Below are 22,299 nucleotides of genomic sequence, written 5' to 3'. Positions count from 1 at the left end.
AAATCTTTGATAACCAAGTATATTGATGGGGTAAGAAGTTAAATGTGATTGCTGAAACAAATAGCGTGGTGTGATAACAAGGTACTAGGAAAACGTATAACACACTCCCTCCGGGCTAATAGAATAATGTGTGCTATAGCCCAAGCATTACATGGATCACTCCTATAGAGGGATATGAGCAATTCCCTTGTGTACCGTCTCACCACACAGCCCAATATTAGGGCACACACACACACTAACTGGGATCAGTAAAGGACCAATCAAGACCCTAACTGACCACTAACTTAAGGGCCCACTCAAATTAGGAACTCTTTTATTCTGCTCTACTCTATTACAAGTAAAACTCAGTATAATGCCTTTGCTGACATCTTCTATAGTCTCCAGGAATATAAAGAGAGGGTGCAGCTAAATAATCCATACTGCCTGTGCGGAAAACGCTGAGTACCTAGTATACCCTAATGCACTGCAAAGGCCAGTTCTGGCGTCAGACTAGCATTGCATCAGATACAGAGCAGTATGATGACAGAGGAGGACAGCAGGAACTTCACATAGGCCAATGAGCTGTTCTAATGGCTTCTGCGTATTTTTGCACTCAGAGATAAATACATTATAACTACAGTATAAGATCACAGAAATATATTTTGTAAAAAAACAAGGCAACATTGTTAATGCCATGACACTGCTTAGCTTGATACATCTTGACAACATGGTGTAAGGGTGGGAGGGGGTGGACAAAGAACCTGCTGACATCTTCCAGATCTGCCCCACAATCAGTTTACACTGTGGATTTCTCCTCCGTATGATAAGTATTAGGTGCCCTTCAATATGCAGGAGGAAGTTGCTGTGTAAAAGTCACCTTGCGGTTCTGGATTATAAGACAATGCAGCTAAAGAACACATGTGCCAACTTGTAAACTGATTCCATGATATGTAACAAGCCCGGACCTTACCTTTTGCAGACTAGTTGGATTTAACTGGGTTTTGTCAATTATTTTTATTGCGACCTAGAGGAGGAGGAGAAAAAAAAAAAAAAAAAAAGGTTTAAAGTAACTTTGATAAAATAGTTTGCAAATGTGCTCATACAGTGCTGAGATTGCACTTCTCTCCGCACAGTGCACCTGAATACTGGCACATTTCATGGGAATGTAACCTGACACCGGATCAATTAACAGGGCACACAATGATATTTCCCAGAACACACAGTTACTTGGATGCTATTCAAAGCATCGTATATAGAAGCTAAATTATAGCAAAAGTGCCTGACAGTGGATTACAGCCACATGAGAGCACGGCTGGGGGTGTCTGAAAGGTAGATAAGCTGTCAAACCCGCTGGGAGTCCAGTGAGGTCCCCACAGCAAAGGCATAAAGACACTGCTGATTGATACCCAAATATTTAACGATCATAAAAATAGAATTAAAAAAAAACACTAATACGATAAACAGACCTGACAAATGTAGAATCACAGCAAAAGACAGGTTTTCAACGCATGTATGTAATAAATGGAAGCAAACATTACAGTAGTTCCTGAATATACAGGATAAAAACACTGCTATAATAAATCTCTAGCACGTTCACCACTCTTGTTCTGCTATTCCACTCTGACAAGGGAACAGATACTTACCCTGAAATCCTAGATCGCTACAAAATAATCCAGTGGCCAAGAAAACAGTCACCAAACACTCAGCGGCTGGAGATTATCCAACACTGGCATTGACTGTGTCCCACATGCTGCCTTACATCACCTAAAGCTGTGAGATCTATGCACCGAAAATCTCGTGTCAAAATGAAAATACGAGGGATCGCTTCTACACGTTTCTAGAAGTGGGTTCTATGGAACAGTAAGGCTCAATATTTTGGAGATATGAGGTTTAACGGGCAATAGTGGAAAGATGCCACCTTTTTGGCAATGAGGTCAGAGGGACAAGCACTGCTGCATCCAGTCAATATCCAAAAGTGTTATTTAGCACTTTAAAAGGCCAACAAAGGGGTATTCTGTCTGGCATCTCGTGCTACACGGCCTAACATAACATTGTACAAAATGTGAGAAGGCCTAGTAAGGGCCCAACATTTGGGATGTGTGCCAGCTTCACAAGCTCCAGAATTAGTGATGTGCAAGCTGCATATACCACTAGAAAAGGCATATTTTTGACAACTGTGAAAACCAAAAAAAAAAAAATCCTCACATTTTGTTACAGCCTGTCCTGACTACTGCTCCAACTCCTTCATAAATGGCTGACAGCAATGGTTTGAAAGAAACAGTAAACCCCTGCTCACTCATTAAAAAGCTAATGATTCAATTTTCCTGAAAGTAAATATGTAACCAACTATGCAACCAATTACACTATTAATAATCCTACAATTAAAAATAATCTTAAAGCAGAGTGGGAAACGTTTCTTGACTTCACCTCCACAGTCCTTGTGAGAATAATCTCTTTCCTCAGTGTAAGTACACGAGTTGTAAGGTGCCTTCACTTGGGACTAGTCAAACCCTTACAAAATGTCAGCATTTATTACAATTTTGAAGGATACTGGCAGGCAAGTCTTTACAGATGCAGAAGCTGAAATGTCTCCCTTCACCCCAGTGTCTTAGGTAGGTAACTATATTTAGATATATACTGTATCAGAATACTTTCCTGCACTTCACCGCTAGCTGTGACTGGAAAAAGAAGTTTCTTTTCAGAGACAGGCAAATCTTTTAAAGGGGAGTCTGTCAGCAGTTCGGAACCTTTAAGCACTACATAAAGGCCAGAGAAAGCAGTGTATACATACCAGGGGTGGTGGTCAAGCAGGCTGCATGACCAAGAAAGTCACAAGCTAATGCCACGGTTCTCTTAGGTCCTTAGGAAGCATTCAGAGCTCTCTACACTGAACGCCGCCACTCCCCTTTACCATCTCCCTGAGTGGTCACTATCGATCAGGTGAAGGACCCCAGGCATGTTTACTGTTCTACCTGTCCTCAGTGATATCCAGTAGCCTGTTCATGAGATAAATGACTGCCATTCATCGCCATCTTGTTGGATAGGATTACAATCAAACTTGGGGTTTCCCCATTACCCAGTGATAGACCAAGAGTGATCCATATACATAATTTAATTTTGGAAGGTGCTCGCTCTTTGTATCCAATCCCATTTTTAGCTAGGAACACACACCAACAGGAATTCAGAGCACAAATGCATACAAACTAGGCCAGATGCATAAATCAAAACACATTTACAGCAAAGAATTCTCTTAGATAGTGTCTTTCCACGCTTATATGTGTATCTAATGTAAGAAAAATGAAAGTTATAAGAATCTACATAAAAAGTCTTCCTGTGACCTTTTACTGCAAACAAGCTCATTGTGTACTGGAGCGCACAAAGCACAGATTTACAGCGAAGTGCTGGAGTGAATACACAATGAGGTCTCCAAACGATAGACATGCTTTTATAACATTCCAGTACACACTGACATTGAAATATGCATGTACTCTACTCAGTCTTATGTAACACACTATGCACTGGGGAGAATGGTAAATGAAACAGGCTGGAGGGATGAAACCAGTACTCCCATACACTTACCTCTCTGCCAGTGAGGATATGCCGAGCCAGTTTTACTTTTGCAAAGTTTCCTTTGCCGATTGTTTTTAGAAGTCTGTAGTTCCCAATGTGCGGCTGCTCATCAGCACAAGAGGCTATAGAGTTCCTGTTTCGAGCTCCGGAACGGCTAGAACGGGCTGGGACATCTTGTCGGGCATCTCCATGAGATGTGTGCTGTAATAAGAAGAAAGGAAATAAGTTCACTACAAAGAAAACCAAAATACATTAATATATGATCTGACCTCTACAGCTATAAAAATCGATTAACGTGGCCTGCTCCATATCTTATAGTAGGGCACTGACTGGTGCAATGAATGGGAATCAGCATTGGTCATCACAACACCAACAAGGGCTACATATTAAGGATGCAGGTGGTCCCACATGGCAGTCACCTCATAGAAGGCAAGGATATTTACTCAGTTTAATTTCAGTTATTAGAAGGGGCAGGAGGGCCAACATGCTATTTTAGGTTTCTGCCTCTTCAACACACAGCTTGTTCATGTGTTCTAAGATCTACCGAGTGAAAGATATACTCCTAAGCAATAGTTATAGAAGTAGGGGACAGATCTGAATCTACTTTGTATTTACTTTTATTAAAAAAAAAATAAGAGAAAGAATATCAAGATTCTTCTCTACAATTCTACAGCAAAAACCTATAGATCTGTGCTGAGGGAAAAGACGCTTGTATTTCTGGATGATCAACAGGAAGTTCTCACACACATCAGGACTCGTATACCTCACTACAGGGAGTGACGCCAGAAGAAGATTTCCTGTGTAATGATCTGAATTTATTATCACATCCTGCAAAAGACCGGGATAGAAAACTAATTCTAAAGTGATGCACAAATAATACCATGAGTGGTGGAAGCACGACACACCCAACCTGCTATGCTATACTTTATGGCCTTTCACACCTAGCAGACTTATGTGACAGATCTGTGAATTCTGCTACAATATAACAAATTTGCCCAATTGTCTGCCAACATACAATAACGTTATCCATAATAAAGGATTGTGCAGCGTTGGGCGGTGACGTTTCAGTTGCCAGAACAACCTTTCTCAGGCCCACTCTGTAATGTGAAGAAGATATAGACCGCAGTGGAGCCGTGTACGCCGGGGTGCAAGCACCCTCTCTTCAGGAGTAATGGAAGGGATTATATTGCAATAATAAAAAATCTAATGAACAAATACCGCAGCTTTTCTACTGTTGGCCTGCGATTAGAGAATCTTGCTGTGCTGCCCCACATTACATGAGGAGTGTTCAGTACCTCTGTCTATCCTACAACTGCCAATTTTGCTAGGGATTTTGTCTAAATCATGCACCCCGATTCCTCCTCTGCCCAGCTCACTTCTTACTACACCACTGAGGGCTGGCTCTTAGGTCAGCTGTATAAGGGACCAATCTTCCATGCATAGAATAACCTACTTTCATCATGCTTGACTATCACAGGACAGGGGGTGTTTGTCCGATTTGGGGGGGGGGAGCAAAAGCAAACATGAGTGGGATGCTGGATTGCTGCATGTTGGCACTTCAATCACCTCTATGGGACCGCTGAGGAGAAGCAGAGTACAGCACACTGGTATCTTTACCCGTCACATAGTGATGAATAGCAAGCATAACTGCTTTGGAATGGGGTATTCAGCACCCCATTTCTTGTGATCGGTAAAGTATCCCAAGAGTCAGAACCCTTCTGATCAAACACTTGATCTCTAAGGTCTCTCTAACATCTTTAGGCTAGGGCTACAGTGTGCCACTGAACTGCTATGCTGAAAAAGTTTAATATTTGTCTGTGAAATGCTGTGACACTGAAGTCACAAATTTTGGGTGTGTGATTGGGCTGCAAGTTAAGTGTCCTTTAGGTCTAGGACCACTCTAACAAAATAAAATAAAGTTACTCAACATGACGATCTCTGTACTAGTGTTTTGCAATTTACAACTGCCATATCACAGCCACAAGTGTTTTAATGCAACTGCATTCACAGCATGACCTTGTTATCTGTTTGCCAAGAACAGCTAGCCCTACCTGGAACGGAAGAGCTAACCAGATTAAAAATTAGAAAAAAAAATTCCTTAGCTGTAAACACAAATGACTAAATATAGGTCTACATCAGTCTGAAACATGCAGTTGTACAGTAAGCTGAGCAGAGCAGCTGCTTGTCTGCCTGTGTGTAACATACAGCTTAGGAAACAAAGCCATATCAAAGCCGAGCCTAGCCGCCAGTCTGTGGGATGCATAACTGACATCGTCATCTGCAGGGCTCTCCCCACAAAGCACTGACGCATTTCCTGACAGCCAGCTCAGAGGACAGGGGCTTTGTAACCAGATATTCTACAACAACCTAAACATATAATCCACTACTTGCTACTGGCAAAGTCAAGGGGGCTTTTTTTCTCTCCTAATTTTTATATGGGCATAGAACCAGCACCAATGAGAAGCTCTGCAAACCTCACACCAGTCTGACAGATTTAATATGCAGAGATAATTTTTACAGGACTCTTCACAGTGAAATGTTAGCACAAAGGAGCACATCCCTAATCCTCATAAGAAAGCTTATACATCTTGTATACACAGTGACACCTCTCCAAAAGACCACCCCCTTACCCATACTGACAGATTTTTCAGTTCTTACTTGTATTTTACTCAAGGGCAATGTTATTAGAGAAGACAAACCTCAAGCTGCAATTCTGCAAATGCCACAAAAAGGGTTTACTGCATTTGTAAGTAAAGAGTAAAAACTCAAGTGTCCACACAAAATGCCAAGCTAAGAAGAGCACAACTCTTTACACCTTATTGAGTGAGTGAGGGTCATTTTTCACAGCCTCTCTACAAGACACAGATGTGGGATACACATTAACATGTCCCCTTATACTCAGCCATGTGTGAATGCTGCGTCACAACCAACATGATCAGCCTTCCCTTTAGAAACAATACAATTATAACGCCAATAAATCAAGAGACAATTGATTGTTAGTTGTATATGCGATATTTATGGATATTGATCAATCCAGCAGATTCCTAGGCTAAGGCCCCACCTCGCACAAAAGCAGCTTTTTTTTTGTTGCAGATTTTGCAGCTTTTTTTTTTTTTTGAGCCAAAGCCAGAAGTGGATTGAGTTGAATGGAGAAGTATAAGAGCCTCCTTTATATTTCACATTCTTTTTGTGGCTTAAAAAACTGCAGAAAAAAAAACAAAAAAACGCAGTCTTACCACAGAGTGGGCCTTAGCCTAAGACCTCATGCACTAGCTGTTTTTCACAGCTAGCACCCTGACCCATTCATTTCTATGGTCCTATACATATGACCGTGTATTTTCCTGGTCCAGTGTATTGGGCCGTGAACACCACTCAGGATAGGTCCTATTCCTTTCCAATTTGCAGACCATGCTCACTGGCCCCAATGAATTAGGCCGCGGAAGCACAACAGGTGAATGGGCAACACACAAATGACATCCATCAGTCGCGTGTGACTTTCAAACACAGCTCGGCAACAAGCACATGGTCGTATGCATGTCACCTAAGGGCACTAATACATGTGCTGTAGTTACTTGCATGTGTTTTCTGAACCCACATGTGTGCACTGCATTTGTGGTCAGTGTTAGTATGAACCAGAGAAAAAAGGTCCAGAAAATCCAAACAATATACTGCCCTCTTTCAGATTCCACTGTCCCCATCATAACACTACCACTAATTGGCAATTTTGGCCACGACTCCCATTTCCCATAGTAACCAAAGATTACAGTATAACCCTGAGAATGACTCACTAATGCAAGATTATGGAGCCACACTGCAACCCTGAGGGCGATACAACAGAGTTGCAAAAAAAAAAAAAATCCAGCAGTGATCAATCTTTTTGCAACATCATTCACTTAAATTCGTGAAGGAGCTGCAGGCAGACATGTTGATCTTGGTTCTTTCTGACAAAATCACCATGCAGCTCTAGCCTAAGCCACTATGATACAAAGAGTCCGAGTCCTGGTTGGGTTTGAACTGGATTTCCTAGCCCATATTCACCCGTGTGTAGGAGGCCTAATGGCACCCGTCAGTTAAGGACAGATTTTGTTGTTGAAGCTTTTAAGGCCAAAATCAGATGCAGATCATGAAGGATAAGAACCTATAAATGACGGAGGTTATTTCACAATTCATTGTTATGGCTACAAGACTGCATAAACAAAAACTGAACATGTGTCCTAACCCTTAAAAAGCAAACTCACTAAATGTAGGGAGGTTGGTGCAAACTGTTACAGGACGCAATCTTACTCATGGGTGCGTTCACATGTACAAGCTTTTTCAGTAGGCTTTTTAAAGTTCAAACTAGCTGTGGATGATAAGAGGGAAAGAACAGATAACACTTCACTTTAATCCATTCATGGTTCTGGCATATCAAACAGCATCCAAAAATGTTTTGTGTGAACAAAATCCAACTGAACACTGTATAATATCAAAGCGAGTTGGGTCTAGATATACTCCCAACATGTCACACAGTCCCTACGTAACGTACAGCACTTGGTATACAGGGAAGCGGCCACAGTGCTTGTTAGGTGCTGTGGTCTGTTAAGGTTCTCAGTGTCTGACTCTCACCAATGTGACATTGATGACCCATCCCTGAAAATCATTTAACATAAACCTGTTTTCAGACTTATTGATAAAGGGCACATGGTTTTGCTGAACATCAGAAAACTTCTCTACCATCAACCATGAAAGTTCTCTCACCGATTTGGATTAAAACCATCATATAGTCAGAATTTTCAGCTGCAACGGCATCTTGGACATACTGTGACTGCTATGTGTGGGACGTCCGTCACAATATGGATATTATTTTAATGATGCCTTATGGCATATAAAAAACACGGCGACTTAAATCAACAGGGTTACTCTTAACACAAATTTCTATACAAGAAAACCTCCAAGACGTGTAGGAAATGGCGATGCCCCAATGGCCGCGATAATACCACATTACAGTACATTAAAACTTCTGACAAGTATCAATGTCCAATCAGAACACTTTATAATGAAATCACATGTGCCAAAATAATGTGGCCCACAATGGAAGCAGACTATACACATACAATAGCTCTCAGCTTGTCTGACCAGCAGCTACCCCAACCAGATGCATCCCAAAATACAGGAATACTGGGCTCAGGTGATCACGCATGTGAGGGGCATAAGCAACATAGGTTTAGGCATGTTATAATCTAACGTGTGTAATCTTTCTTTCCTACAATTTTTGCCATCAGGGGAGTATAGTGACAATCCATACACAAGGTAGTTGTGCCGACCTAAAAGTGAATGGGTTCAGTCAACTTTCATCTACCACCAGCCATGGTCAGAATCAGTTTCTAGATTGCATCATTGATCTGTCTATTTTTATTGCTTAAGGCGGAACATGACAAAAGACCTGTTTTTTTTCTTTCCTTCAAAGAAAGTTAATTCATCCCTCCTGTCCATACACTGTGCCTGAGACTGCAGAGTTTACCTGAATAGGGTTTAGGCCAAATATACTTTTGCCCCGTCAAGGTTTCAACCACGTTTTACAGCAAGTATAGTACAACACGTAATGCTATTCTCGCTGCCAAGTCATGAAACCTCAACATAACCTATCATAAGGTCAATGTGATGCATTTCAGAGCAGTTATATGACCAGAACATCACCCTTGCTACTTTATGAACATAAGACACGACACATATGCAAAAATCCATAGCTACAAGACCATGGATAAGATGGACACCACTATCTAGGTGGAGGAAGATTCATACTGTACTGAGACCTTTGTGTCTGTTGTCAGGATAACATTCGGGCTTGTACATCTGTGCAAATCCACACCATAGCCATTACTCCTAATGGGGGCTTCTCAGTGCCCTGAACACTATACAGAATAAGGTCATAAATCCCTGACCTCACTCAATACAACACATTTACCCAATGACACATTTTCCATTGAACGGTAGTAAATAGCTCAATCTAAAAGAGCCCTAAGTCACACATCCCCCCGTCTACTAAGCACATGAAACTAAAATCACATTGCGAATATATATATATATACACACACACACACACACACATACATATATTATATTACATATATAATAATTTTAGGGGGCTATAAAATAGGAGATGAGCCACTTGTTAAGGTGTCCCAGCTGTCTGCAGGTCCCACAGGGTCTGTTCTTCCCTTCCATGAGGACACGGGAGATATAATGCAAATATAGATACAGATTTATAAATGGCAGGTTCGTAATAATTAATATGGACAAATCGCAGTAAATCAGCTACACAGACAGCCAAGTAGACAACTCAATTTAATAAAGGGGCAAGTGACAATTTGGTACAAGCACTATCTACAATAGATAGAACACACAATGTAAGTGCTGACTTATGATATACATAGTATATTCCATAGACTACTATAGAGTATCACAGGCCTATAAAAGCGGGATGTACCATCTCTAGATCTCGGGAGGGGGTCTGCAGTTGATGTCTGAATTACTTACGTTCTCCGTGTCCCGTTCATTGACGGTGGGCAGAGGGGTTCGAGTGGACATTATGTGGTTCCCTTGTGAGCACCCTGTGATGTGAGAAAAGGCCGTGTCTGGTACCGGGGAGATGAGGGCTAGTGGTTAGTCAGTTGTAGAGCGCAGACACTGGAGGCTCCTGTGGGCACATTCTATACAGGGGATCAGATAGCGCTTTTCTCCATTATCCTCTATGTACACATAGCCGGGTGGAGCAGATAATACAGACTCCGAACCTCCCGGTCCCACAGGCCCCGAGTGAGATGTAATGTCACCGGGGCGAGGCTCACGGTCCCTCCAAGCCGTGCACACAGAGGGGCGAGTTCACGGGTGACGCCGCTGTCGTTGTGTACGGCCCCCTCCTCGTTCCCGGACTCCTATTGACATTTGGAGGGGGGCGACGTGTGGTGTGTTATCCGCCCCAGCTAGAGCGTTCTGCCCCCTCCGTGCCGCTACTACTACACCATCCAAGATGGCCACCCCGCTTCCTCCGGACGGATCCTCATAGCCTAGCCCAGCTACAGCCGCCGGAAGTGACGTCGCCTCCGTTTGCGGCATTGATTGGAGAACGGGGCTGGTTGTTGTTGCTAGGGGCGACTCGGGCTCTGTGTTGTGAATAGAAGCTGGGGTTGTGTGGAGAGGGGCGAGGGGTTATTGTTGGCCTGTGCTGTCATATAGAGGCCTGAGTAGAGCTATATTTATATCTAAAGCTAGGGGGCGCTGCATAGGTGACAAGGCGTACTTGTAAGTGACACCACTTTGGTTGTCAGGACAGGCCACATATAATGCTGCAGTCCGACTAATAAATATGTGATTAAGAAAAATGATATATTGTTATATTATATAGCAGGGGTCACTCCAGCTGCTGTGAAACTACAACTCCCAACATGCTGCATTCTCTTCCAAGGGATTTCCAAGAACAGCAGAGCTAGCATGCATGCTGGAAGATGTAGTTTTTCAACAGCTGGCGTTCTGAAGGTTGCCTACCCCTGTCATATAGTATACCTATACGTAAAACAAAAAAGATAGGTGAGTATCTATCAAGGGACGCTTAAGGGCTAGTTCACACGTGAACTGCCCGCGCGGGTTTTGACAGAGAGAGAGACGCGGCGAGCCACGTCTCTCTCTTGTCAAAACCCGCCCGCCGCGACCATCGCTGTCGCGGCTTAACCCTCTGCTGTCGGCTCAAATGAATGAGCCGACATAGGAGGGAGCTGCCGAGGGCGGAAGCCGCGCGGCTGAGCCTGCGCGGCTTCCGCCTGAAGAAAGGACATGTCCTTTCTTTTCGCCGCTAGCAGCAGCTCGCCGCTAGCGGAGAACAGAAGTCCGGCGGTCTCCATAGACCACCATTATAAGGGGAGGTTTTGGACGCAAAATCCGCTGTCAAAAACCTCTTATACTCACGTGTGAACTAGCCCTAAAAATAAATCTTTATTGGATAATTAAAGATAAAATCGTGTAAACACCAAAACACAGACTATGATAGTCTAAAAAATCGCTAGAGATAGTGAACCACTCATCACTAGCAAAAAGTCTAAGGATGGAGGGTCCTTATTATATTACAATTCCCTCACTATCACTTAGATAGTATTTGGCCAGATCAAAAAATAAAGGATGCCTATCAGGAGCATATGATACAGGGATAGAACGCCAAGAATAAAATTATGGCTAATAGTTCCCTAGCAAATATATTGCCACTGATCACCCCTATATCTTGATGGTCTGAATCTACCTTAAGACCAATCAACAAATACTGGCCAATTATATACACACAGAATCTTTGCCTATAGTCAACAAAGTTGTATATTCATTGCCTGTCAACAAAGTTGTTTTATATATTTTGCCTTAGTCAACAAAGTTGTATATTCATTGCCTGTCAACAAGGTTGTTTTATATATTTTTTGCCTGACGCGTTTCAATGTTCCGGTCTCTATAGCTATGACCGGACATATCTTCAGAGGCATAGACTGTCAAAAACGGCAAAGGTGTCTGACCTAGTCTTAGGGTGCATTCACACTGAGTAAACGCTAGCTTATTCTGAACGTAAAACACGTTCAGAATAAGCGGCGTCTAAAGCAGCTCCATTCATTTCTATGGGAGCGGGGATACGAGCGCTCCCCATAGAAATGAATGGGCTGCTTCTTTCACTCCGTGCAGTCCCATTGAAGTGAATGGGGAGTGCCGGCGTGTACGCTCCGGCATGAGCAGAGCTTGCCGTATACGCCGGCACTCCCTATTCACTTCAATGGGACTGCACGGAGTGAAAGAAGCAGCCCATTCATTTCTATGGGGAGCGCTCGTATCCCCGCTCCCATAGAAATGAATGGAGCTGCTTTAGACGCCGCTTATTCTGAACGTGTTTTACGTTCAGAATAAGCTAGCGTTTACTCAGTGTGAATTCACCCTTAGATATTGTTTTAAATTAGTGCTGCACACCCTCCCGCTCCCCCCGCGGCACTGATATACGTAAAACACCAGCATTTCCGTAGACATAATTGGCATCCTGCAATATACAACAACACAAGTGTTTTGGAAATCGCAGCATTTCTGCTGCTGATTTTTTTTCCGCAATGTGTGGATGGGATTAGCCAGAATCCCATCCACTTTGCAGTTAATGTAAAACACAGCGTGTTTGCAACGTGGGGCCTTAAATGGTTTCTGCACCGTGCCCAACAGGTGTGCTGGGTTTGTTGAAAAGTGGGCGGAAATATGCAAAACTGTTAGCAAGAAAATATGCCATGATTCTGGAGTATGATCCAAATTTTTTAATATTGAGTCAAAATTGTGTCGGAAACTAAGCCACCTAATAAGTGGTGTAAAGTTAGATGAGACAGGCTAAGTCTATGTTCACATTTACTCTGGAGTCTTTATTGAAGTCTGAAATTGGTGGACGCAAAAACTCCTTGATGCACAGCTTTTTTGTACACTGGTTTCAGTTTTTAAAATGACAGACACCCAACAGACCCCATTATTGTCAATGTGGCTACTGCCACTTTAGTAGTCTGCCTATTCGTTGTTATAGTTCTGTGACGAAACCATGGATTACCGAGGCTAATGTGAATTTAGCGTAAAAGTGCGCCAGATTTTCAAACAGCATTAGACCCTTTAGAAAATTGGCCCAGTTTAAAGGGAATCTATTAGAGATGAGCAAACACTATTCGAAACAGCTGTTTCAAACAGCACGCTCCCATAGAAATGAATGGACGTAGCCGCTTCCATTCATTTCTATGGGAGCGTGCTATTCAAAACGGCTATTTCGAATAGTGTTCACTCATCTCTATATTCTATCATTGGCAAAAGTAATTTTTAACTAAGCATATATTTACAAAGCCTTTAGAAAGGCTATTCCAGACATACCTTTAATTTGTTAATCCTCTCAGGCATTTTTGAATTAGCCCGCGTTTATTTATATGCTAATTAGCCAGAACGGAGCACTCAGGAAGTTCACTGAGCACTGTGTGCTGTGTATACACAGGGGGAGGTGAGAGCAGGGAGGCTGCTGAGTCAGCAGCAGCCTCCTCCTCATCACTTATATTAGTGTTGATACTTAGGTTCCCCTGGAATTTAAATATTTACCACTCCACTGACTCCAGCGCAGTTGGAATTTTTTCTCTAGCCCTCACCATTTCCGAGCAACAAGAAGAGTTACTTTTGCTGTGCAATGCACTATGTAATTTCTGTAATGGCAGGCAGGGGGTGTGATTAAGGGCTAGTTCACACGTGAGTTTTTTGGACCGGAATTTGACGTGGAGGCCGCCTCAGATTCCTGTCCAAAAAATGGCTAGCCGTGACTGGATGCCGGTACAGTGCATTGGCATCCAGTCGCACCATTCTGCTCCAGATTAGGCCCAAATGAATGGGCCTAGTCGGGAGGGAGGTGTCATGAGGCGGATGTCCGCAACTGAATCAGCCGCGGAATCCGCCTGAAGAAAGAGCATGTCGCTTCTTTTTTCCGCGAGCGGGAAATTCCACATCAAAATCTGGCCCAATATACCCCGTGTGAACTAGCCCTTAGAGATCCAATCAGATGCAAACAGTGTCAGAACTCAGAATCACACCCCTTACCTGTTCCTGTCTGATGCCCCCCTCCTGACAATGCAGAGACACCAGGCATCAAAACAAACAGACAAAATGCCAACTGTGCCAGAATCGGTGGATTGATTTCTATTAAATAATGTAAAGAATTGATTCTGTTGGAGGTGGTGAAAGATCTTCTTTAAGCATGACACACTGAGTCAGAGTATGGTAGTGATATATAAATTATATACCATGCTGCCCGGCAGAGTGATTAATACCTTGGCACAGATGACTGGCATACTATTTAGTCTTCTGGCCTCACCCTCTCCTGGGAACAGTGAGAGGTCATCTTTCTATATGTGAACTCTCTATTTTATGAATAAGTTACTCCCCACCTCCCTCTTGGTGAAACATACTATTGAAAAATGACATCACACACAGGTAACTGAGTGTTAGTTAGCAGGTATTGTATGTAAAATACATGATTCAGGGTAGTGGCCGCTCACTTAGGCTGGAGCTGCTATTAATAATGGGACAATTGTCTGGCTGATTTCAGGGTGAAACCAGTTCCATTAGTTTCTATGGTTAATGGATATCTGTAGGATAGTGTTTCCAGTGTAACAGGATTACCCAAGTGTCACTGTAGGGGGGATCCTTTACTAGGAGACTGGTGCAATGTAAAACAGCTACAGCATAAAGAGCTATAGTAGTCAAGGTGAAATCTACTGTACGAGACCCAGGGTATAACTACAGGGGGTACAGCTACATGCTAGCACTAGTGTCTGAAGGTACCCCTATGTCACATTAGAGTACACCAGTATGATAGATGTCACTATAGAGTGTTAGAACCTAGTTCTAGATTTTGGCATGATTATGTCACTCTTCATGTAGCTGATCTCTTTGCTTCTCCTGCTCCCCCCCTTCCTCCTTTACCATTAGCCATTAGATCAAGTTTGAAGTCTCAATGTGAGGCATTGTGGAGTGCTGTTCATTTGCTGCATTATCTACATGTGATCATATGCCTGATCACTTGGAACTTGCACCCACGGACCGGATCAGGTCTTCTTCTGATGCTGCTGTGTAGGCCCCATGTTGCAGAAATGCAGCTTTTTTTTTTTTTTTGTTACAGATTTTGCTGCGGTTATTTAAGCCAAAACCAAGAATGGCTAAAATAGGAATGGAAAATAAATAGGAAGTCCTTATACTTTTACTGTCTGCTCAATCCACTCCTTCCTTTGGCTCAAAAAACCACAGCAAAATCTGCAACAAAAAAGCTGCGTTTCCGCAACGTGGGGCCTTGACCTACAACTGTTTTTGAATGTGAGGCATTAGGTGGAGTCCATTGAAATCAATGGGCATCCCCGTAATGCACAAGCAAAAATGGTCTCAAAAGTGGGAGTGGCTCTTTTTAAGGGTCCTAATCCATGTGCTATGCACATACAACTGAAAACTGTCAATGAAGGCCGCGGACGACAGCCTACACTGACTGCAGAGTATGACCTCTGCCCCGATGCAGACGCGATGACGTAACTCATCACACCTGCAGTCTGAAGGAGGAGGATGTGCGGCGACTCTATATGGGTAAGTATAAGTAAGTGTGTGTGTAGGTGTGTACTGAGGAGCATATAATACGGTGTGTTTGGGGGGCATACTGAGGAGCATATAATACAGTGGGGGCGTACTGAGGAGCATATAATACTGTGGGGGGTGTACTGAGGAGCATATAATACTGTGTGTGTGAGGGGGCATACTGAGGAGCATATAATACAGTGGGGGGTGTACTGAGGAGCATATAATACTGTGTGGGTGGGAGTACTGAGGAGCATATAATACTGTGGGGGGTGTACAATGGAGCATATGATACTGTGGGGGGCCTGCTGTGGAGCATGTAATCTTAAAAAAAATTTAAACTATATTTTGGCCATCCAATGGTTTGAGGGACAGTGAACTGGCCCCCTGTTTGAACAGTTTGAGGACCCCTGCTCTATAGACTGAAAAGATCAGTTCTAGATGGATATAAAATGGCTTTGAAAAAAATAACCGTTTTGTCTGTTTTTTGCAACTGGTACTCTCTACAATCTCCACAATGTAACCATGGCTATCTGCACAGGAAAGCACTTGTGATATCCTAGCTGTGAACGTGAGTTCTGTGGTCTAAGTTTAAAGGGATTTTCTAAAAGTTACATAGCATAGGTCATCAAGTCTTTACGATAGGTTATGTATCAGCTACTCAAAACAAGAGCAGCACTTGGGTGAGCGCCGCTTCAACTTCACTGACCAGTGATATCCTGTTCATTCATTTTATGGTCTATTGGTAGCTCAGTTACATGGGATGGTGTTAAGTTGCAATACCAAGCACAGCCACCACACGATACCTGGCACTATGCTTAGTAGTAAGTAAAGAGGCCTATCCTGAGGAGTGGGGAACACAAAAATAGTACGAACAGAACATGTTGTAATTCACTACAATATCTGAAGAATCAGTATGCCATGTGGTAATATTCTGTATTATTATATATTTGGCTACAGCTTACCACAGTGCTCTTTTTTTCCTATTGGGAATGCAATAGGTAATACTTGGCACTATTCAAAGTAAAAATGATCATAAACAACAAATAACTGTAAGAATCTTCCAGGTTGTAATACATTGAGATATTGCTAACCAACATCCCTGATATCTCTTACTGTAGTGATGGCCTATTCTGTCAGATACAGGAAGGATCATATGATATGTGTCTCCCCTGTCTCTGCGTATCTGTAAATTATTCATAATCATCTATGCTGCATGCAGATAGAAGGAGGAAACATATAGATTCAGTCTATGAAGAGGCAATGAGTCATGGAAAGCTGAGATGATTGTTTGGGCCATTGTGTTATTTTACTTTTTTTGATGGTTATGTTACTAAAAAAAAATGTCTAAGTGGCCATGTACATGACCATGTTCGATGTGTTGCCCATATTTACTGGACTGAAATCAGCCATATACATATTACTTACTGTATCATAGTTAGTTATGATACAGTGAGCTCCTGAGCAGTTGATCATGACTGTACTAAAGCCTTAGAGACTTATGTCAGTTTAATACAGTAGTAATGATGCAGAGAGTTCTATGCACACGGTAAATTCAAAATACATGAGGCTACTAAGGCTACATTCACATTACCATTTTTATTGTCCACTAGCTTTTACCCGCGACTTCGTCTGCGGTGATTTGAGAATTGGGCGGACACACACATGTGAAAGTGCTTTAAAAATTTTGGTGGGATAGCAAATGTGATCTGTTATATTGTGCATGTAGTAATACAGACAATTTGTTGTTATTTTCAGAGGCTTTTTATTTTTTTACTTTCAGCTGGTCTATGGTGAAGTCGACATGTACATACTGGACCTTTTTTATGCTCTCCACTGCAAAACCTTTTTTTGTAAAGCAGACACAGAGTCGGACATGCAGTACTCTGTGTCTGATTTAAAAAAAAAAAAAAAAAAAAAAAAAAAAAAAAGGGGTTTGCAGCGGAGAGCATAAAAGCATAAAATGCTCACCGCCGTTCATGGCCGGACCCGGTCTGAGAGGTTTTCGGCTTCTGTATGTAGAAGATGGAAACCTAATACAGAGTGCCGAACGGTAGTGTGAACCCAGCATCAGCCGCGCTTAGGGGCGAACTGTGTGACAACAGAAGATGGAACCGCAAGAACGGAGAGCAGACGGTGGTGTGAACTGAGTGTATGGGAGCCTTGACACGGAGCAAATGAGGTGTGTATTTGTGTAAAATACACATGTAAAAATAAGACTCCTATTGACTTCAATGACATTTTACAGGTGTGTAAAAAATATCATTGAAGTGAATGGGAGTCTTATTTTGACATATGTATTTTTACACGTGTATTTTGGCCAAATACACGCGCATTTACGCCGTGTGAAGGCTCCCTAAGGTTTTTTTTTGCAACCACAATATGGCGGGTCCAGATTAACGGTAGATATAGCATTCTGGGGAATGTGTATTGGTTAGATGAGCTTTTATTGAAATTATAGTCCAAAGTGTGAACCAAAATGGTGGTTTATTACGTGTGAGTGTGACGTTGAGGGAGTAGGGCAAATATTTTATCAGTAGATGGGGCATTTTTGGGTGGAATGGTAACTAATATGTATATGCATCACAGTAGTTTGGAGTTTTATATGTGTTGTTGGATGATTTTTTTCTTTTTATTGTTTTCTTTTTTTTAACTTTTTTCTTGGTTCCACTGAGGGGTGTGAACCTGCAATCATTTGATTGCAAGTCTCCATAGACGGCAATCCAAGTGTATTGCCGTCTATGAGAGATTGTGTGCTTTTCTATCGCGGCTGTCCATAGCTGCGATAGTAGGATTGTAAACACAGGCGTGGGAGCATTCAATACGGAACAGGTCGGCTCATGCGAGGTCAGCAGGCAGGAGCCGGTCTGCAACGTTGAAGGTAAGGGGAAGGTGTGTTTGAGGGGGAGGGGGGTCGAGTGTTAATGCCTGCAATCCCAGTCTATTTTGATTGCAGGCAGGAGCAACGGGCCTCCGTGTGTAGTGGAAAGCTATATGTAAATGTGAGTGAGTAGAGTGAGGGCTACTCCTGAGGCGACAGTAAGGAGTGTGCAGTGTGTGTGAGTCTATAGCTGGGGTTAGGAGTCCTACTTTTGTGAGTCTCCTGCTAGGAAGCCATGTTGTTTAGTGGCACCAAAAGTAGCCTATGTTTCAATCCCAAGGGAAAACTATGTTTGCGGAAAATTGCACGCAAATCCGTCCAGGTGTTTTAGCGTGATTGAGGAACAAACATCCAAACTCACAAACATGCAAACATCCAAACACACAAACTTTCACATTAGTAGGATTGCTGTCATCCACCATAGGATGACAAAAACATACATTAATGGTAGAGTAACAGACACAGACAGGACCCCCTCCATCTGTGTCCAGTCCCATTGACTCTAATCTAAATAAGATGACGGATGCCTTCTTCCGCAGTTTTTTTTAACATTGGGGTGAATACAGACAGATACCCAACAGAGGGGCTCCATCAGCATCTGTCAGTTCATGTCACAGGATGAATGCAATGGACACTGAATAACAGTAATGTGAACCCACTCGGTAAGACCCCACGTTTGGCTGCTTTGGAAACATAGCAGGAAAAAAAAAACACGGTGTATTTTACTGTACCAGCAAAGTGAATGTTTGTTTTGCTTTTTTTTTTAATGTAATCTGATTCATGTACTGTTGGGGAAAGAAATGTTGTGGAAAAACTTGAAAATCACAGCATTTTAATTTTAGGTGCAAACTTTTAAGTGTTTTCCATATAGATTTAAAGGGGCTCTATCATTGGGAAAAGTAATTTTTAACTAAGCACATCCTTGCATAACCGTTAGAAAGGCTATTTCACACCTACCTTTAGTATGTAAATTGCCTCAGTGGTTTATGAATAAGTCAGTTTTTATTCATATGCTAATTAGACTGGTGCACGATGCATCGTGCACTCCTCTTTGCTATTGTTTCCTATGCACAGGCTGCTGCTGCTGATGATGACTCAGCTTCTTGTTTGCACACACACATAGGAGATAATAGCAGGGAGGAGGCTGCTGGGAACTTCCTGTACTGGCTGGAGGCTCATTAGCATATTAATAAAAACTCACTTATTCAGAAACCACTGAGGGAATCTACATACTAAACGTAGGTGTGAAGTAGCATTTCTAAAGCCTATGCAAGGATGTGATTAGTTAAAAATGACTTTTCCCAACGATAAAGCCCCTTTAATAGGGAAAGCAAAAATATATAGGAAAATGCAATTTGCTAGCAATTCCCATCCACACATTGCAGAAAAATATGCGCAGCGAAAACGCTGCAATTCCAAAACCATTGTGGTTTTGGAAATCGCGGCATCTCAACTATACCTACAGAAACGCCGGCGGTTTCCCTAGAACAGAAGCAGAAAGTCAGCAGCGGAATTCTCTGCAGTCTTTCTGTGAAAAGTACTGCAGCCTGCTATGTGGGCCTTAGTCTGAGGCCGGGGCCCCATGGGATGGAAACGCCGATTTTTTTTCCCATGGTGGAAACGGCATGGGAAAAATCGCAGCACTTTACAGTACGGGCAAAGTGGATGGGATTCCATGCCCACTTTGCAGTAAAAACCGCTGTGAGGACACGCAGCGATTTCCAAAACTGGCGCAATTTTGGAAATCGCAGCATGTCAATTATACCTATGGAAACACTGGTGGTTTCCCCATAGATATAATGGTAACAGAAAGTCCGCGGAGGAAAACTCTGCAAATTTTCTGTTTAAAGCGCTGCAGGAAGAACCATGTTGCGTTGCCACCACAGTTTTTCCCGCAGTGCAATGTAAAAAGAAAAAATGAGAAGTAGCTCACCGGAGAAAATGCCCTGTGTGACCATGCCCCTGGTGCACCTAATAGCTCATTAAGACTGCTTTCACACGGAGTAACGCGCTGCTCATTCTGACACGTAAACACGTGAGCACAGTAAAACAGAATCCCATTGACTTCAATGGGTTGGGTCTTACGCACGCTACCCATTGAACTCAATGGGAGGCTATTTTACCTATTGCTTTAAATGTGATATGCACGTAAAAAGCCTCCCATTGAGTTCAATGTGTAGCGCACGTAAGCTGGCACCCATTGAAGTCAATGGGATCTGTTTTGAACCGCCTCACTCTGACACGTGTTTACGCGTCAGAATGAGCGGCGAGTTACTCCGTGGGAACAGAGCCTAACATCTAGAATTAAAGTTGGTTTCCTCTGCAGCAAGAGTGCACTTTGAAACAAAAAAAAGATATGTTCGCTATATTAGTAGTTTAGAAGTAACTTTGATGGTGATAGACTCTCATGAATAATGCGGAAAAAAAATAACTTTGAAACAATATCTGAAAATCTGCTTTACATTTTCTAAACTGTCTTCTTCCACAATTTGTATGGGGGTTTGGTGCTAAATTTAGAGTCATTGCGTTCTTATTTTGATGAGTTTCCACTCTGTTTCTCATTAACTGAATTGTGGTTATTTTTCCATAATTGTTTCTTTATGCATTTCTCTTTTTGTATTGTTCTTCTGTGGCATAATAATGTACTTCAGCCTTGTTGCTAATTTTGTATTTATATCCATGTTGTTAGCTACATTCTCACAAACCATCAATATGGATTTTAATAACATGGGCTTTCTGTTTTTGTTATATATTTGCTTAACTTTTAAATTAATAGAGTTTTCCTAGAATTTTTTTTTGATCATTTATTCTTAGGATAGGTCATCAATGTCAGATTGTGGATTTTTTTTCTTTTTCATTTTAACAACGTGAGGCCTTAGCCTTAGGCTACGTATTGTGGAACAGTTATGTTTTTGTTTCACACGTGATTTTTTATTTTTTTTTTAGCCAAAGCTAAGCGGTTTCAACATTAATGAGAAATATAAATGAAACATTTATACTTGGCTCTTCTGTTAAATCCACTCCCATCCATGTCATTATAGAGTACTCTAGTACTTAAAACCTCTTAGAATATGTACTTCACAGATTGGGATTAAGACTCTTGCCTGTCTGTATTCTCTTCTCTCACTCTCACTGCATATAGTTTTCCATTTTTAGGCTAAGGCCCCACTGGACGACCTGCTGCAAAAAAGTGCTGTGAGAAAAACTGCGGAAATCACAGCGTGTCCGCACGACAGTTTTCACCGCAAAGTGGGGATGGGATTCGCTAGAATCCCATCCACTTTGCACTTATTGTAAAATGCCGCGATTGCTCCTGCAATTGTTCCTCTCAAGCTGGCCTGCCACTCAACTTGTTCCTTGCGTCGTGCCATTGATTGTTGCGGCATGTCAGCAGCTCGCTGGGACGCCAAATAATGAGCGTGTTGTTGGCGTCGATGATCTGTCTGCTCTAGCGTTTCAGGTGTTCTAAGAGCCACTTGACGTCTAGCTTGCTCAATCCTCCTCAGTTCCGCTTGAGCAGAAGTCTGTTGACTTCTGGCTACCTTTCATAGCTTCATAAAACTATGCTACCTTCATAGCATAGTTTTTTTTTGGAAATTTGCGGAGATGCCCGAACCTATCCCTGTCCAGTGCCGGGATCACTGCTGGTTCCGGCGCTGGGGTAGACTGGAGGCCTCCGGTTGAGTGTGTGGGGGTTCTGGTTTCCCCCTAGCGCCAGGACTAGCACTTCCAGGGTTAGGGGGGTC

At 42.4% G+C, this 22,299-nt stretch overlaps 1 protein-coding gene across 7 annotated transcripts in view; it reads right to left on the bottom strand.

Annotated features, from left to right (window-relative positions):
• Positions 1 to 10,605, bottom strand: part of MARK3 (microtubule affinity regulating kinase 3) — a 55,203-nt gene extending 44,598 nt beyond the window's left edge. For 5 of the 7 annotated variants that reach the window (XM_075282649.1, XM_075282652.1, XM_075282651.1 and 2 more), the window contains exons 1-3: positions 10,066 to 10,603; positions 3,559 to 3,750; positions 950 to 1,003 (exon numbers count right to left, since the gene is read on the bottom strand). In XM_075282649.1, the coding sequence (XP_075138750.1) occupies positions 950 to 1,003; positions 3,559 to 3,750; positions 10,066 to 10,116 (297 nt within the window). In that variant the 5' untranslated portion in view covers positions 10,117 to 10,603. Of the gene's footprint in view, positions 1 to 949; positions 1,004 to 3,558; positions 3,751 to 10,065 lie in introns of all 7 variants that reach the window. The other 2 variants (XM_075282655.1, XM_075282656.1) reach the window with 1 other exon arrangement.
• Between the last annotated feature and the right edge of the window lie 11,694 nt (positions 10,606 to 22,299).

Source organism: Leptodactylus fuscus, chromosome 7 (genome assembly GCF_031893055.1).
Source record: "Leptodactylus fuscus isolate aLepFus1 chromosome 7, aLepFus1.hap2, whole genome shotgun sequence".
Taxonomy (NCBI): domain Eukaryota; kingdom Metazoa; phylum Chordata; class Amphibia; order Anura; family Leptodactylidae; genus Leptodactylus; species Leptodactylus fuscus.
This window is presented reverse-complemented; position numbering and strand designations above follow the sequence as displayed.